Here is a 17,854-nt window from a genome sequence, read left to right as displayed (position 1 = left end):
ACATTTTATAGCTAAAATCATTAGTGCCGTGGTGTTTCAATGGTTTCGTGAGAATCACCCACATACTGGTATCTTAAAGGTACATACTGGTACATATTAAGACATTTTCAAAGGGTATTGACCCAGTGACAGCTGGGATACATATTTTGGCCATTTTTTAACAGTGTAGCAACAAGTGACTTATACATTGGTGTTGTGTTTTGGGCTCACCTGATTCAAGACCTTCGTCTCTATACTGCAGTTTGTCAGTGAGAGAATCTGACTTTCATCTCTTATGTGTTCACACTGGAGCACAGGAAGTCATACGCCTTCCTACAGTCTTAAAAATAGACAGTAATTACATTTCAGAGCTAAATTAAAAATAAATGATTTTTAGTTTATTAATGACCTCCTTACCCCTTCAGTTCACTGAAGCCATTTCTCATCTTAACACACACACACACGCGCACATGCACGCACGCATACAATTTTGTAAACTATTCAGAAACACAGAAGAGCTGTTTATTTTTGAGTTTATTTGTTGTTTAAAAGGTGTTTGTGACAGATTTGTCTCTAAACAAGTAAGCGGGTGCCAGGCACTTATCCTTGTCATGCCTATCAACACAATCACGCTAAAAATATCCAGAGACAGACAGAGAGAGAGAGAAAGAGACAGAGAGAAATGCTTAGAGACAACACATAAGTCTGTATAAATTTGGATAAAAAACGTATATAAAAGAGCAATGTTAAAACAACAAACTATTAAAACAATTTGTTGTTTAAAAGCTCATCATTGTTCTGAGTAAAACGGCTCTAAACCAATAGTGTGAGAGACATACAAGTCAAAATATGAAGTTTACAGTCAAGATTTCAGATTGTAAGTCCCCGTGTCCTGTATTTTAGCACACTTCAAATTTTGTCCTTTAAGTTAATAAAACAACTAAAAACGAGTGACCGGCATCTCCGACGGTTTCTGCAAGTATCTTCAAAACGTAGATCCATTTGTCTTTCAGTCATATATAAAAATGTAAATTGTGTCATCCTTGTGATGCAGTATGTGACTTCACCAAATCATTTAAACGTTCATGGCATGTTTTTGAAACATTTAAATGGCGTGCTTTTTCTGACCTACAGTCCAATGTTATTCAAAAAATCCTCTGAATCCACTTCCTGACATATGACTTCAGTGGGCGGACCCTCGACTTCTTCGAGCAGCCTCTTTTCCAGTGTCGCATCCTCCGGGCTAAGCTCCTCCCCCTTGGTGAGAACATACAGGAAGTAGTGGAAGCTGTTGCCGTAGTGATAATGCTTGACGGACCAGTTGTACTCCGCCCGAGCGTACAGTCTTTTTCGGAAGTGCGGCTGAGCGAACGTTACCGAGACGAAGCGGCCGCCGGGCTTTAAAACACGACTGACCTGTGGAGAAATACAAATGATCAGCGTTACATATATCACCACAATCAAACAAATTATTTAATGCAAAAAACTGTGCATTTAGGTACCAATAATGCGCAGCTTTGTATTTGTGTGTCCACGAGTGTATGTGTAAATTTGTGTGTATTTAAGTATGAGTGTCTGTAGTTGTGGGTGTGTGATGAATGTGAGAGCATCTGCCTGAAGAAATAAATAATTCACACCTTCAGGTGTCAACATGGAATATGCGGAGAGCGAGAGAGCAGAAAGAGACACCAACAATCTGCACGAATGAGGACAAAGAAGTCGTTCCTGCTTTCAAAATTTATCTTTCTTTTCTAGTTAATCCACACTATTCAGCTTGCAACACCAAAGTCATGGGTTCGATCTTCAGGGATAGCATGGAGTGATAAAACGTACAGCTCAAATGCACTGTAAATGTCTTTAAACATGAAACACGACTGCAGAGCGATGAGTTGATGATGATGTCAGCGCGACGTGAGCGGCTGATGAGACTAATGATCAGGTTTATTGATCTCTCTCTCTCTCTCTTTCTCCGTCTCTGATTAATGGCACTCGGCCATCCTGGAATGAGACCAAACCAGTCTCAAGGTGAATGCTGAATATTAAATCACACATACAGTAGGCTAGTGCAGGGCTTTACAAACTGTGGGTCGGTACCCACTTGTGGTTTGCACAGGTACTTGATACAACAAGTGCTTTATTATCCAGGCAATATTTTTAGTTCTTGCATTGACTTTTTGCATATACTGTACTTCTATAGACATACAAAAAAATAACACAAGCGCTACTGTCTTTCTTTTAACCATGCACAGAGTCGGGCACGTGAGGTTGCAAAAACGTGTCAATTTATTACCTGGAATGGTTCTCCTGCTTGTTAGCAGACAGAAAATACTTGAAGAAAAATCTCCCAGCATCCTCCAGGGGCATTGGTAACAGCATGAGCTTGTCTTAATGTCATTTTGCATCTCTTTTTCTGTGATTGTCTCCTTCGAGGACCCTGAGTTTAAAGCCACCATCTGTCCAGTGTGTGTGTATGCAGCAAACCAACACAGAATTGTGGAGAAAATTAAATAATAATGACACTTCTTGGCTGCATGGTTTCTGTGATATCAGCATTCAGCCCTTAGGGAATCCAATCGGGTAATGCAAATGGAAGCTGTCGAATGGCACACGAAATTATTTAACAAAAATAAAACTAAAGAGGTGATGAGGTCATTTCTTCATCCTTATGTGTTAACTCTTTAACCGCCAGCATTTTTCATAATTTTCACAAACGTTTTATGCCTCCCAAAAAGTGCTCTTCTTTAAATATATAAACATATACAATATATTAAATGAAATAACAGACCAAATAAAACTTTTATCCGTTCATGGACCCTATTTACTTACATACACTGTAAAACCTAAAAGTTAACTCAACTCAAAGCATTTAAGTAAACCGGTTGCATTAGTTTTAAAACACATACATTTGAGTACTGTGAACTTAAACAAATTGAGTCATATGCAGTTATGCACTTATATTTAAGTTCACACTACTTAAATATAAGTGCATAACTGCACGTGACTTCAGTTCACAATATTTAAATTTATGTGTTTTAAAACTTAAATGGTCCAGTGCAACCGGTTTACTTAAATGGTTTGAGTTAAGTTAACTGTTAGGTTTTACAGTGTACTATTCTTTTTTCCTAATGTGGAAGTGAATGGGGCTCATGAAAGGTTTGGTTACAAACATTACTCAAAATTTCTTCTTTCATGTTCATCAGAACAAAGAAATTTATACGCGTTTGTCAAAGGAGGCAAGTCAAAAAGCCATGGAAAGAGAGAAAAAGAAAACAAAGGATTACAGATGATGTTTTTAAACTGAGTGGGACCATAGTGTATAATAGTGTATAATAGTAGTTATAGTAATTATAATTACTGTAGTGGTGGAAGTAATTTTTTTTACAGTTAACAGACAACAACTAAACATTTTAAATTGACAACTGCCAAATCTGCGCTAAAGGTAATAGTGATTCTCTAAAGACCTTTGGAGTACTAACAAAATGTTGTCCTAATTGGCTGTGGCACAGCACGGGTGTCAGTCTCACAACACTTTTGATGCTCCATTAGCAACAGAAGTCAGACCCGCTGCCGCTCTGATAAAACTGCACTCAGCGCGTCTCATTTGGCCGCTGGCCGGGAGACTGTGGCCTGGTTTTAAAAAGAGGGATTTGGACACTTTCATGCTGCAATGCCTATCCATTTATCCATCTCAGTCTATGTCACATGCAAGACAAATAACTGTCTCAAGACAGCAATATCATTCCCACTGAAACAACGGTCTGAGTTTATTAGCTTTGCATTCGAGGAGCTGCTTTCTCTGTCTCTTGTGAATTAAACGATAATTTAGAGTGAACTCTGCCAATCGGCTCTCACAGCGTGTGTTCCTGTCGCACCAACCAGTTACTGAGCACCATCCTTAAATGATCAAACAACCTGAGACTTCACAGACACGACCTACCCTGCTGGCACAAAGGCACAGTGTGTGTATTTGTGTGTGTGTTTAAGACTTATATAGCCAAAAGACTTAAAAAATAAAGATTAGCTAAATCTTAATCCCAAATTAAAAATGTATTTGCAAACATGCAGAGTTGAAAAGTTGGTTCACTTTAAAGACTACAGTACATGCCAGTCTGGACAGCTGTGCACGATAGCTACGAACATTCTTGATTTCCAGAACAATCTGCATCCAGCCGCACACTATTGACCGTGAGTGCCAGCGTGTGTGTTGAGCAAGTGTGCATATTTTTGTGTTTATTTACTTGTTTGTGCATCTGTGCGCTATAGGGTCTGCATGCATGGGGTATTGAGTAGGCTGGGTGTTTTCGCACATTTACGTGCGATTTGTAAATACTAATCTCTCGATTTCAAGAGGCATTTGAGAGCATTTAGGTTAATCCATCATACCGCGATTAAAATGCAAAATGCACCCGACTGAACCTTGACCCATGTGTCAGATCTTGCTAACAAATGAATGAGCACACATCATTTATTCATTCAATCTGCTCCTCCGCACCTGGTCATTACATAACCATCTTATCTACAGAAGCTGAACGGATGCTCTGATTGGCTGCCACGAAACTGATTCTAGCATGGGATTCAATACAGCTCAGTGTCTTACAAAGATGCTCACGGGTCTGAAAATAAAAATACTGATCAATAAAAGCCTAAGTTTACAGAGATCCAGCATCTATCAGGAGGTGTGGACCTCTTAGTGCTAACTGCCGGGATGCTTAAAGTATTTGCCTTTTATGAGCTCTTCAAATAACAACATTTTCCTAGGGCGCTCGCAATTTCCTACACTGGGTTACCATGGAAACGAAAGTTTCTGCAGTGCAAAAAAGTCATTTATTTGGGTCATGATGTAACTCACAAAAGAAGAGCACAAGATGTTTAAAATGTGTCTTGAATACGTTTTCCCATCACTGCGTACCAAACCCTTGATTGGTATACCGGATCGGGTTGGACAAAGAAGCCCATATTTCATAAATACCACCTAAAATGCTCTATACTATAGTTGCAATGTGGCGTGCTTACCACAATTTTTAATTTGGTTTCTAATAATTCCCATATGACGACAACATCAGTGTAACTAATTTTTTGGGAAGAGTCATGATTGTAATTAATGAGGTCCTTTATAAACCTGCAATGTGTGGATTGCTCTGAAACCCAAGCAAGCAAGCAAGCAAACAAATAAACAGCCAGCACCACCCACATATCCGTGACAAACACATCCATACACCAAACCCTATGGCACAAAAACAGACTCGACTACATTATGTGGTCAAATCTGGAGACCCAAAAACACACCCACATGTTCTGCGATTTCTAGCTTCTTCAAATTTTGAACCACGTACAGTACTGTCTATCTAGACATCTACTCTACAAAAACATGTTAGTCATGTATAGACAGTGTATATGTGTAATTTCAGCACTAATCCAGTGGGAAAGTGCATATGCTGATGGAAAAGAAAGGAAAAAGGAGAGAGAAGAAAAATGAGATCACTGTAGTACTACACCCCAAGAGGAATTCATTCGCTTACAGGTGCTAAATGTAAATGGGCCAAAAGTGTGTGAGTGACTAAGAGAAAGAGAGAGAATGAGAGAGCGAGTGTGTGAGTCTTCTCGTTTATAACACTAAGTATATGGGGCAGTATGTCTGCCAGCCCTAAGGATGCCCATGGGATGGCAATCACTATGGATGTGGCGCATCTGGAGCAACAACACGCTTTTATTTAAAGCAACATGTCGGTGGACATCTGAGTCATACACAAATAGCTGCTAGTTCAGAAATAATGCATTTGAAATATAATGACACAAATTTATTTATTCATACATCCATTTATCTATATATAAAAAAACAAAATATTAAATAAACTATCTATTAAAAAATCTACCTTTCTTTCTATCCATCCATCCATCGAACTATCCATCAATTCATCCATCCATCCATTTATCTACATATAAAACACCAAAATATTAAATAAACTATCTATTAAAAAAAATCGATTCATCTATTAAAAAATCTATCTTTCTATTTATCCATTCATCCATCATCATCTATCCATCCATCATCCATCCATCCATCCATCTATATATAAAACACCTATTAAACATATATTTAAAAAAATCTATCCATTCATCCATCCATCTATTTATATATAAAACACCAAAATATTACATAAACTATCTATTAAAAAATCAATCTATCTATTAAAAAAATCAATCTTTCTATCTATCAATCCATCCATCCATCAATGATCCATTCATCCATCATCCATCCATCTATAAAACACCTATTAAACATGTTTTTAAAAAAATCTATCTATTAAAAAATCCATCCATCCATTTCTCTATATATAAAACACCAAAATATAAAAAAATCAATCTATCCATCCATCCATCCATCTATATCTATATATATCTATATACATATTAAAAAAATCTATCTATCAAAAAATTTATCTATCTACCTATCTATCCATCCATTTATCCATACATCCATTTCGCCATCCATCCATCAAACTATACATCCATCCATCCATCTATATATAAAAAATATATATACACATCTAAAAAAATCTATCTATCTATCAAAAAATCTATCTATCTACCTATCTATCCATCCATCAAACTATACATCCATCCATCCATCCATCGAACTATACATCTATACATCCATCCATCCATCTATATTTAAAAAATCTATCTATCTATCTATCTATCTATCTATCTATCTATCTATCTATCTATCTATCTATCTATCTATCTATCTATCTATCTATCTATCTATCTATCTATCTATCCATCCATCCATCCATCCATCCATCCATCCATCCATCCATCTATCAATTTATCCATCCATCCATCCATCCATCAAACTATACATCCATCCATCCATCGAACTATACATCTATACATCCATCCATCCATCTATATTTAAAAAATCTATCTATCTATCTATCTATCTATCTATCTATCTATCTATCTATCTATCTATCTATCTATCTATCTATCTATCCATCAACCCATCCATCGAACTATACATCCATCCATTTATCTTTCCATCCATCCATCTATCAATTTATCCATCCATCCATCCATCCATCAAACTATACATCCATCCATCCATCGAACTATACATCTATACATCCATCCATCCATCTATATTTAAAAAATCTATCTATCTATCTATCTATCTATCTATCTATCTATCTATCTATCTATCTATCTATCTATCTATCTATCTATCTATCTATCTATCTATCTATCTATCTATCTATCTATCTATCTATCCATCAACCCATCCATCGAACTATACATCCATCCATTTATCTATCCATATGCCTATTTATCCATCCATCGACCCATTTATCCATCCATCCATCGAACTATACATCCATACATCCATCTATATATAAAAAATCTATATACATATTAAAACAATCTATCTATCTATCAAAAATCTATCTATCTACCTATTTATCTTTCTATCAATCAAACTATCAATCCATCCATCCATCCATCCATCTATTAATTAATCCATCCACCCACCCATCCACCCATCTATCCATCAACCTATCCATCAAACTATAAATCCATCCATTTATCTATCTATCTGCCTATTTATCCATCCATCCACCCATTTATCCATCCATCCATCGAACTATACATCCATTCATCCATCTATATATAAAAAATCTATATACATATTAAAACAATCTATCTATCTATCAAAAAATCTTTCTATCTACCTATTTATCTTTCTATCTATCGAACTATCAATCCATCCATCCATCCATCTATTAATTAATCCATCCACCCATCCACCCATCTATCCATCAACCTATCCATCAAACTATACATCCATCCATCCATCCATTTATCTATCCATCCGCCTATTCATCCATCCATCCACCTATCCACCCGTCCATCCCTCTATTCATTAATCCGCCAACCCATCCATCCATCAAACTCTCCATCCATCCATCCATCTCTTTATAAAACACCAAAAAATATATCATATTAAATTTAAAAAAACATAAAAATGCTGAGTCACATTGTTTTACATCCGCTTGTACGTGCGTGTTGGTGGTGACGTAAGATTAACGCAAGTGAACTGGGTTTTGAAAGAAAATAGTGAGGATGAAACCAGACTGAAGCTGTGGGGGACGCAGGGAACATTCGCACTCGGGCTCAGACTGCAGCAAACAAGCCCAGTGTAAAAACACCCTAAGGGCATGGAAGAAAAATTGAATGAACGATGACACACATACAGTATGTCAAGCTACAGGAGTTTTATTATTTAACTATTAGGATATTGACAAATTTTTGTGCCTTTTACCTTTATTCAAAAAGGACAGTGAAGCCTGACTGGAGACTTGAAAGCACTTAGAGGGTTTTGCAGTGAAGGACTGAGTTAAATACGAGTTAAATACCAATAAAATGTGTATATATATATATATATATATATATATATATATATATATATATATATATATATATGCAGAAAACACGAAGCACTAAAACAACACTTAAGGTGTTTAAATCAAGCACTAAAGCAAAGAAACAGCTGTCTGGAGGTGTTCCTGCATTCAGTAACTATTTTCACATCCTGCTGACAAACAACCAATTGATTTAATGGCAAAATAAGTTGTGGCTAAAGATTAACTACTGCTCTGCCAAATTCAAGGTGGTCTCCCTAGAAACTGTTTATCGGTAAACCCCAACACAGATGAGGCTTGATATTGACCTGCTCGCTATCATCAACACAGAAAAAGAGAGAGAGAGAAAGAGAGAGACTATGAGCAGGATCTGTATGGAAAACCCTTTCTGGGAAACAAGGTTCCTTTCCGAAGCCATGAATAAATATAGCTCAAAACACTCTGAATATGGTCTGGCTCTTTCTTTCACGCCAAACTGTGGCTGTGTCACGATGAAAACAATTTCATCTACATGACTATGCATCTGGTGATTAGTTTAAATCTTCCCTGAGGGAACTTCAGCTGTAGCCACTGGTTTGAAACCAGCTTCCAAGATCACGTCACTTAGTTTTGAACACGGGAAACTGTGTCAGGCTGATTTCAGACCAGTTGTGATACATAAGTATCCCTGACCCGTGATAATCCCATCTGATTTACTATCACTAAACTCCTGTTAACAGATTAAGGATCTATTCTGGAGCGCACGACCGTGTGAATTTCTCAATATCTCAACGCACTAGCCGCTCTGTTTTTGGCTGCATGTCTCGGGAGGGTTTCTGGGTTTCCCCTGCGCTCGTCCTGTGGAAGATTGTGGATGGTATTTTCCATTCCAACAGTATCCAGTCATGCCGACCCCCTCACGCACACACGTACGCACAAACAAATACACAGCTCAGTGACAGAACGTCCTTGGAAGCTGACACAGGAGTCAAGTGATCCTGGGATTACCAAGTCTGGCAAACGTACATTGACGTGTTGACAGTCACTCAGGAAAATGAATGGCCCTGGAATATAGCCAGAGAGCGAGAAAGAGAGAGACTTGGAGGAGTAATAAAGGATGACCCCCATACATGGACTCCTAGATACCTTGTATTAAGATACCGCATCTCTATGACCAACAAATGTTAAGGCTGATCTACTTAAATAACTTAAATCATTTTTAAGAAATTAAAGATTTAAAACAGATTGTTTATGCCCTTGAATATTACAACATGAGACTGGAGATTAAAAACATCACCTAAGGGGTTAAAGGTCATACTACCATGACCAGAGCTTTGAAAATAGTTCAATCTATCTTTGCTGTGTGATCAACAGGTGTAAAAAACTTAGTTGTATAATTTCAAGGCAATGTAAACATTAGATCCATGCTGCATATTTGCTCATTCAATTACTTCATCTTAATGAGTCTCTAGCATTACCCGCCGAAAATAGGATTAGCACATTGGCTTTTCTTGACCTCTGACCTTACTTACGCCACTACGGTGACACTTTCCTTGAACTCTGCCTAATATGGGTAAGTTATCTGTGCTATACATGTACGTATGACGTATCAGCAGATATAAGTACTGGGGCTTTTTCCATATAATACTTGCACTACATCAGTGAAATTTTAAACTGAGTGGACCATATGGTGGACATCAATGCCTACTTACATAATTTTACAATATTGTAGTGGTTAAATGGATTACATTACGTTTTTTTGTGTAATGGATCGAAAAATTTTCGGTTCAGCAAAAAATGGAAATGAAAAAAAATATCAAGAAATTAGAAGCATATGGAAATAGAAAAGAAGTTACAAATAAAGTATAGATGGTTTCAGCAGTAACAACATAAACAAGCGGCTGTCGTGGTCCGCACGTAACTTCCGGTAAACTCAGCTAAGAATAAATAACAACAAAGTTCTTTAAACGTAGTTTATTTATATAACAAGCAAAAAAACAACACATACCGGTAGATCACCTAGGAAACCAAACATTTGTTATTTTCGACGAGGCATTTGTTCAAGAGATCAGTTTAGCAACTAGTCAGAACAGAAGAAACCGACGAAACCGGAAGTAAAGTTCGGATTCAGACGTGTATCGCGTCAGCGCACGTGCGTCCGATGAAACCGTCTATAAGAGTAGTATTTAAGAAAAGAAATGGAATCAAATGCATAATAACACTTTCTTCATACAATAAATTAAATATTTTAAAGAGCACCTATTGTCCGACTTACGTTTTTACATTTTCTTTGGTGTATAAGGGGCTGTTTACACTTGGTATTAAGATGTGTTTTCATCGATCGGATCACAAGTGGATGAGAGAGACACATTACGTTTACACCTGGTATTTTAATCCGTATCTTTTGTCCACTTTTGACCGCTTCTGTCCTCAGTACTGTAAGGGGACGGTCCGCGAGACGGTGGGTGAGTCTCTCTGCTGTCATTCAAACGCGAGCGGGAGTAATTATGAGTTTATATGGACGCAAACTTATATTATGTCGGAGTCCACTGCTTGTTTAGCAAGTAAACATGCTGCAGAGTGTTTTGTACGTTTATATGTAAGAGCTTTCTCTGAATTTTCAGCGCAATTGATGAAATAGGATCGCGCAACTTTCACGCTTTCAAAACGAAACTACGAAGAACACCCGTAGTAGTTTTATCAATGAAATGCTAAAAATAGCGCTGTTCACCGTATGTTCACACCAGAAGTCAAAAAAAGACGTAAAACTTGTGTTTAATACCTTAGATTAGATAAATGGGCGGAGAGAAGGCGGTCGCGTGTGGCTGTTCGAACACATTCAACCACATTTGCGTTCCGCAACTCCAAAGCGTTCCGATCGAAAGTGTTTTCGACTTCTCTGGATGTGGTTGAAAGTGGTCGAAAGTGGACACGTTCAAAGCGTTTTTGAACACCGTTTACACCTGGCATTAACGTCGTCCGCTTGTGATCCGATCAACGAAAACGCATGTAAATGCCAAGTGTAAACAGCCTCTCAGTGTGTATTAGTACATGTTAATGATATGCAAAAGATACAAACCCCAAAGTAAACAATGATGCAAGTTATCGTCTTCAACATAAATCTCTCTTCTTGGACTACAACAAACACACGGATTGTAGGAAACGGTTTCCTTCCTGGGCTTGTTGATGTGGACACAATGATCATTATCATAATTTCTCTCGCTTAGACTCACAGCCTTCAAGTTAACTCCTGTTAGCATTGCACTGTGAGCAAATCTTTCAAACATGGTAAGGAGCGTCACATTTCTGGCGACGTCAGAGGTTTTCAGGCCAATCACAACGTACAGATTAGCTGACCCATCAGGGACACAGAGCTTTTCAAATCCGAGAGTAAAATCTGGAGCTACAAAAATATATGGAAACAATGTGTTTTTTTACCTTAAATGTAAACAGGAAGATGGTAAAAACTCTAATCTTCTTGTCTTTCCCAAATCAGGTTGGGTCTCTTATGATAGGTGAAATCACTGTATTGTAAGTTGCTTTGGATAAAAGCATCTGCTAAATTGCTAAAATGTAAACATTAATATATAACTCAATGAAAGATCTCTGTGTGAAATTGTTGGCTTTCTGAAGTTTCTGGATCAAATGAGCTTAAACTTGTTTATAATGAGAAATTCAGAGCGGATCTGAGCGCTGGTATAAATCAAAGCAGGCTGGCAGATTTGTTCTGTGATGGCAGCTGCCAAACATGAACTAATATCTGTTAAACGTTTGAGTGTGTGTGCATGCGGTACACACAAACACACAACTCAGCTGTTCGAAAACCAGGACATTCACAGTTCATTAATGCTCTTCTGTGTATGAAACAGAAAGAAACATAAATAGACCGTTCGGCTTGATCTGGGCCTTTCTGACAGTGAAACTGAGGCAAACAAATATTCTTTCCTTTTTGCACCTTTCTTTCTGACAAAATGTGACAACAGCTCTCCAGATTCAGTGAGAAAACACGTAAACCTAATTTTGGAAGGGTGCATTGTTCTGCGCTTAAATTAGCAGAATAACTTCATATCACAAGCTCCTTGAATGAGTCCAACAAACACAACTTTTAAAAGGTACTCAAAACATCATACACGCACGCTCACACAGCTTCTTTACTGCTGTAGTATGTTAGTTACAAAATGTAATGGTTGTATACCATTGCATGTTTGGTGTGAACCACAACAGTGTTTTACTGCCATATTCATGAACAACAGTATTTGAGTTGTACTGCAAGGTGCTATAAATGCACTTCGACCTCGGGGCGCAGTAACATCATCACTCCTGACTACTCCCCCTCTCGCTCAAACGTCCGTCAATATTACTTTGCTCAAGTTCGAAATGCTAATTGCTCTTCCGACATACAATATAGTTCTCATTTTTATCGGGTTAAAAAATCGCCACGTTTTATTTTGTGCCACCATACTTACTTGTGTAACTACTCATGTAAGAGTCTTTAAATAGGGAAAACATGGAAGTGTTTGGTGGCTTTTAAATTCATCTCTGTTTGGATCCTAAGGAATGAATGTGGCTAGGCTAAATGCTAACACATTCACGACGCGCTGTACAAAGATTAAGTGCACGCATTGAAAAAAGACAGGTATGTATTCATTCGTCTAAGTTGAAGTAAGAACATAATAAAATATTGAAAATCAGTGATGTTAACCTTTAAGTAACTTCCAGTTATTTAAAGGGATGTTGAAATGTCAGGTTCTGTGTGTTTGTCAGTTCGTTCACAGCGCGTAATCTCACGACCAGACTCGTAATTGGGTCATTCTACAGAAACGTCCACTTTTGGTATGTCAAGATGTCTTAAAATTGATTTATTTTTCTAACATTTAAACTTAGACCACATTATTTGATTACTCTTTGACTACATAAATGACAGCTTAATGATTTTTAATTTTTTTGTGTGCGTGTACTTCAAGACTGCATAGACCTTTTTTGTCAGTGGTGTTACCTTACTTCTTCAGCAATATTAAAGGTGTTTAGGAAATATTATTTATAATTTTTTCAGCTTTAAAGCTTAATTCTTAAAGGAATATTCCATTTTCTTAAAAGAAAAATCCAGATAATTTACTCACCACCATGTCATCCAAAATGTTGATGTCTTTCTTTGTTCAGTCAAGAAGAAATGATGTTTTTTGAGGAAAACATTGCAGGATTTTTCTCATTTTAATGGACTTTAATAGACACCAACAATTAATACTTAACTCAACACGTAACAGTTTTTTTCAACGGAGTTTCAAAAGACTATAAACGATCCCAAACGAGGCATAAGGGTCTTATCTAGCAAAACGATTGTCACTTTTGACAATAAAAATAACAAATATACACTATTAAACCACAACTTCTCGTCTAAATCCGGTCCATCGCGACCTAACGTAAATGCGTCGTAGTGACGTAGGGAGGTCACGTGTTACATTTATAAAACGCACATTTGTGGACCATTGTAAACAATAAACTGACACAAAGACATTAATTAGTATCAGTTGACATACAACAACGTAGGAACGGTCCTCTTCAAACACACTTGTAAACACTGGGGCGGAGTTTCGCGTTCGTCCTCTGTGACCTCTTGACGTCGTATTGCGTGGGGTCACGCTGACGCATCACGACCGGATCTGGACGAGAAGTTGTGCTTTAAAAGTGTATATTTGTTATTTTTCTTGTCAAAAATGACAATCGTTTTGCTAGATAAGACCCTTATGCCTCGTTTGGGATCGTTTATAGTCCTTTGAAACTCTGTTGAAAAAAACTCTTACGTGTTGATTTAAGTGTTAATTGTTGGTGTCTATTAAAGTCCATTAAAATTAGAAAAGTCCTGCAATGTTTTCCTCAAAAAACTAAATTTCTTCTCGACTGAACAAAGAAAGACATCAACATTTTGGATGACATGGTGGTGTGTAAATTATCTGGATTTTTCTTTTAAGTGTAGCAGAATTCAATGCATTTAAAATTATCATCATGTCACATGTAAAAGATTTTAATTAATGTGAAAGAAAAAAAACACAGTAACACCAGTGACACAACAAAACACCAGTCACTAGTGTTACAGATCTTTACTGGTGTTACCCATAAGGAAGGTAACACCAGTGACAGTAACACCATTGACAATTTTCATGAAAACTGCATTTTACAAAATTGCTGCTGCAAAGTATCAAACCACATGTTGTCAGTCATTGTATCCTCACTAAATTAAGTAGTTTAATCCATTTGTATTCTAGTTTTTTGCAATTCCCTAACAATAAAGGAGGTCAACTAAAAGCTTCATATGAAATTATGAGATAAATGAAAAGATTTCTTATAACTGAAAAGAGACAGTGGACTTACTATGGGCTTCTCTTCATAGATCTCCAGGAAAGTGAAAGAAGGAAGTCAAGTGATGTCATCAGTGTGATTTTTATTTAAAAATAAGAGCTTTTTTGTTAAACGGTAACACCAGTGACACAACTCCAGGGGATCACTACTTTTATTATATATTTTATAATATTTATTTAGCATTTTGTTATTTAATGTAATTTACATCATGGACACATCATTGTATTTTAAATGGAAGAAAACCCTGTTTTTGATCTCAAAATAAAGCATTTTCCCTCTGTACATGACTGTGGGGACGAGCACTTCTGTGGTGCTTGGCATTCTAATTAATTAATAAAAATCAAATATTGCTACATTGATGGCTCAAGAAGATGTAATTGTTCAAATAACATATTGTTTAATTTTAAAATATAAACAATTGTTACCCTAAAGTGTTTTTCAAGTATAATATTTCTGTAAAGGCTTTAGGGACAGAAAAATTGACATTTCCGTAGAATGACCCAATTACGCCTAATCTCATACCGTAGCATGCTGGACTTGCGGCAAACAATAAACACAGTTTTGTTGTAAAGTTCATTGTTGTGTGCAACCGGACAGTGAATTTATGTTGTTATCGGGTTGTCATGTGCAGGCTCATCAGCACAGTTGACTGGACAGCTCTACTCCATAAAAGACGTGAGACACAGGCGATCTGTTTCTACAGTACAGACACGCACAGTGGTTAGTGGCTGTTTTTGTTACTTCACCAAAACATTCATTATAAATGCGTTGATGAGCTGCGGTTTAATCACGTGCCGACCCAAGAAACGTTCAACTCTAGTTAATACCATCATTTTGGTCTGTGTATACTCCTTTGAAAAAATTGCATGTATCCACAGATTTTGGTCATGATACTATGGTTTTTCAACATATGATGTTTCTGTTTTGGAAGGGTATGATTAAACCTGAAATTACCAGGTACATACAATGGTACAAGAATGCAAAAATATAAATAATGGGATCAGATTGTAACACAATGAAACTTTTTTACACAGTGCTGGTACACAGTGATGCTTTTTAGATAAATTACCATGGTATTTTTGTGCTACTCCAAGAAATACTGTGGTATCATACTTTATGTGCAAAAAAATCCAAATGCCCAAATAAACTCCAAAATGTTACTATGGTGTACCAGTAAAATTAGTACTATGGTACTCCTATCTGATACCTTCATACAACCATATTACTTTTTATAGGTGCTGCACGTAACTGCAATGCTAACCATTTCAGATACAAGAAGTACATCAGAACAAAACTTTGGTTGCTTTTCGCTCTAAGGTTTGCTAAACCCCCCTAACAGGATGAGTCATACTCGCCCTCCGGCAGGCAGTGTGAACCAGTTTCTATAGAAACCGGTTGCTATGGTAACACCTCTTGCTTAAGAACCATGAGGGGATCCGCAAACACTAGCACAGGTGACCTGGGCAAATCAGCAGGGATTTTAATAAGATAATCAAGACGGCCCCATTTCTAAAGATCCCATCTCATCTCAAATGTCAGAACAAACAGCCACCTGCATAAAACATCCTCATCTTCTAAGTTTCCTCCATCAAATCAAACCTGAATCTCAATAGCTCAATAATAACTTCATTTTTTTCTGAAGAAAGTATAAGTGGAGTTTCTCATGCCAAGCGCTGCACCATGATAGTAAATTGTTGTGGATGGTTGCCGGGATTATCCAAGTGGTTGCTAGGGTATTCCGATTAGTTTTCTAGTCTTTGTGATATTGGAGTGTCTATTCACACTAAGTGTAAATAGCGTCCCTTGTCGGCAAACGCCATTTACACTAGACTCCACCCACCAACGTGTGATCGGTAGTGTTGTAGTTCTCGAGACCGGTCTTTTTAAAGGTCTTGAAATCGACCACATTTTTACTCGGTCTCAGACAAAGAGGACTCTGAATTTTACTTCAAGACCGGTCAAGACCACAACTGATGGCACATTACAAATTAATTTTTATCATTAATTTTATGCAGTTTATTCAGGTCTTGGTCTTGACTTGGTCTCGACCCTTTAAAGTCTTGGTCTTGTCTCGTTCTCGGCCTGTCTTGGTCAGGACTTGGTCTCGGTTTAGGTGATCTTGACTACAACACTAGTGATCGGACCAGTAATGTTTAAAGTGCACCTATTTCATTGCTAAAACAATGTTATTTTGTGTATTTGATATAACACAATGTGTTCGCATTGTTTATGGTTAAAAAAAAACATTTTTTTTACATAACGTACATTTTTGTACCGTACATTTAGATTTTACTCTCTTCCAGAAACGCACAGGCTTTGAATCTGAAGCGGGAGGAATTATGATAATGTCGGTCACCAATTCCATGAAGTAAACTGTTGCCTACAATCCGTGTGTTAGTTGTAGTCCAAGAAAAGAGATTTAAATTGGAGATGATAACTCACGTCATCATTGACTTTGGGATTTGTACCTTTTGCATATCATTAACATGTAATAATACACACTTACACACCAAAGGAAATTTTAAAACGTGAATCGGACAATATGTGCTCTTTAAAAAAAAAAGGTATTCAGGCCAATCACAACATTCTGGTTAGCATGCTTTGATGTGCACTTTCCCTTAGTGTAAAAGCATTGATCGCTACTCCCATTTTTTGTAAATAGCTGCTGCCTTATGATATTCAAGTCCCTTGGCTTTGGTCACTACTTTGATTTAAATCTATAGGATAATTTTTATTAATATCATGATGTTGACATCATAAATTGCTTCCCCGCTTTTGTAAGTGGCTTTGGATAAAAGCACCTGCTAAATACCTAAATGTAGTTTATAAATCAATAACATCTGTCTATAAATGACCTAAAATAAACTCCAGACCCTCCAGCAGATATAATGTAACGCATAGACCCGGAGATCCAATCCTTGCCCTGCTATTTTCATCTCTCGAACATTGAAAGCGAGGCTCCGTGAACCTGATTTCACATAAATCCCCTTGAGAGAGCACAAAGGCTTTGAGAGGATTCAAATAACTTCATGTTTCTGTGTGCAGCGTCCTTCAAAATAAAGAGAAAACTTCAAAAATAAAGAAATCTCAAATGTTCAATTCTGGTCACTGCTGCAGCT

General features: G+C 37.1%; 1 protein-coding gene across 1 annotated transcript in view; it reads right to left on the bottom strand.

Annotated features, from left to right (window-relative positions):
- Positions 1–212: 212 nt before the first annotated feature.
- ece2a (endothelin converting enzyme 2a) overlaps positions 213–17,854 on the bottom strand; it is a 95,829-nt gene continuing 78,187 nt past the window's right edge. Inside the window, exon 4 of the mRNA XM_065262334.2 lies at positions 213–1,395. Within this exon, the coding sequence (XP_065118406.1) occupies positions 1,108–1,395 (288 nt within the window). The 3' untranslated portion in view covers positions 213–1,107. The remainder of the gene's footprint in view (positions 1,396–17,854) is intronic.

Source organism: Paramisgurnus dabryanus, chromosome 6, assembly GCF_030506205.2.
Source record: "Paramisgurnus dabryanus chromosome 6, PD_genome_1.1, whole genome shotgun sequence".
NCBI classification, from domain to species: domain Eukaryota; kingdom Metazoa; phylum Chordata; class Actinopteri; order Cypriniformes; family Cobitidae; genus Paramisgurnus; species Paramisgurnus dabryanus.
The sequence above is the reverse complement of the archived record's forward strand: the minus strand, read 5'-3'. Positions and strand labels throughout refer to the sequence as shown.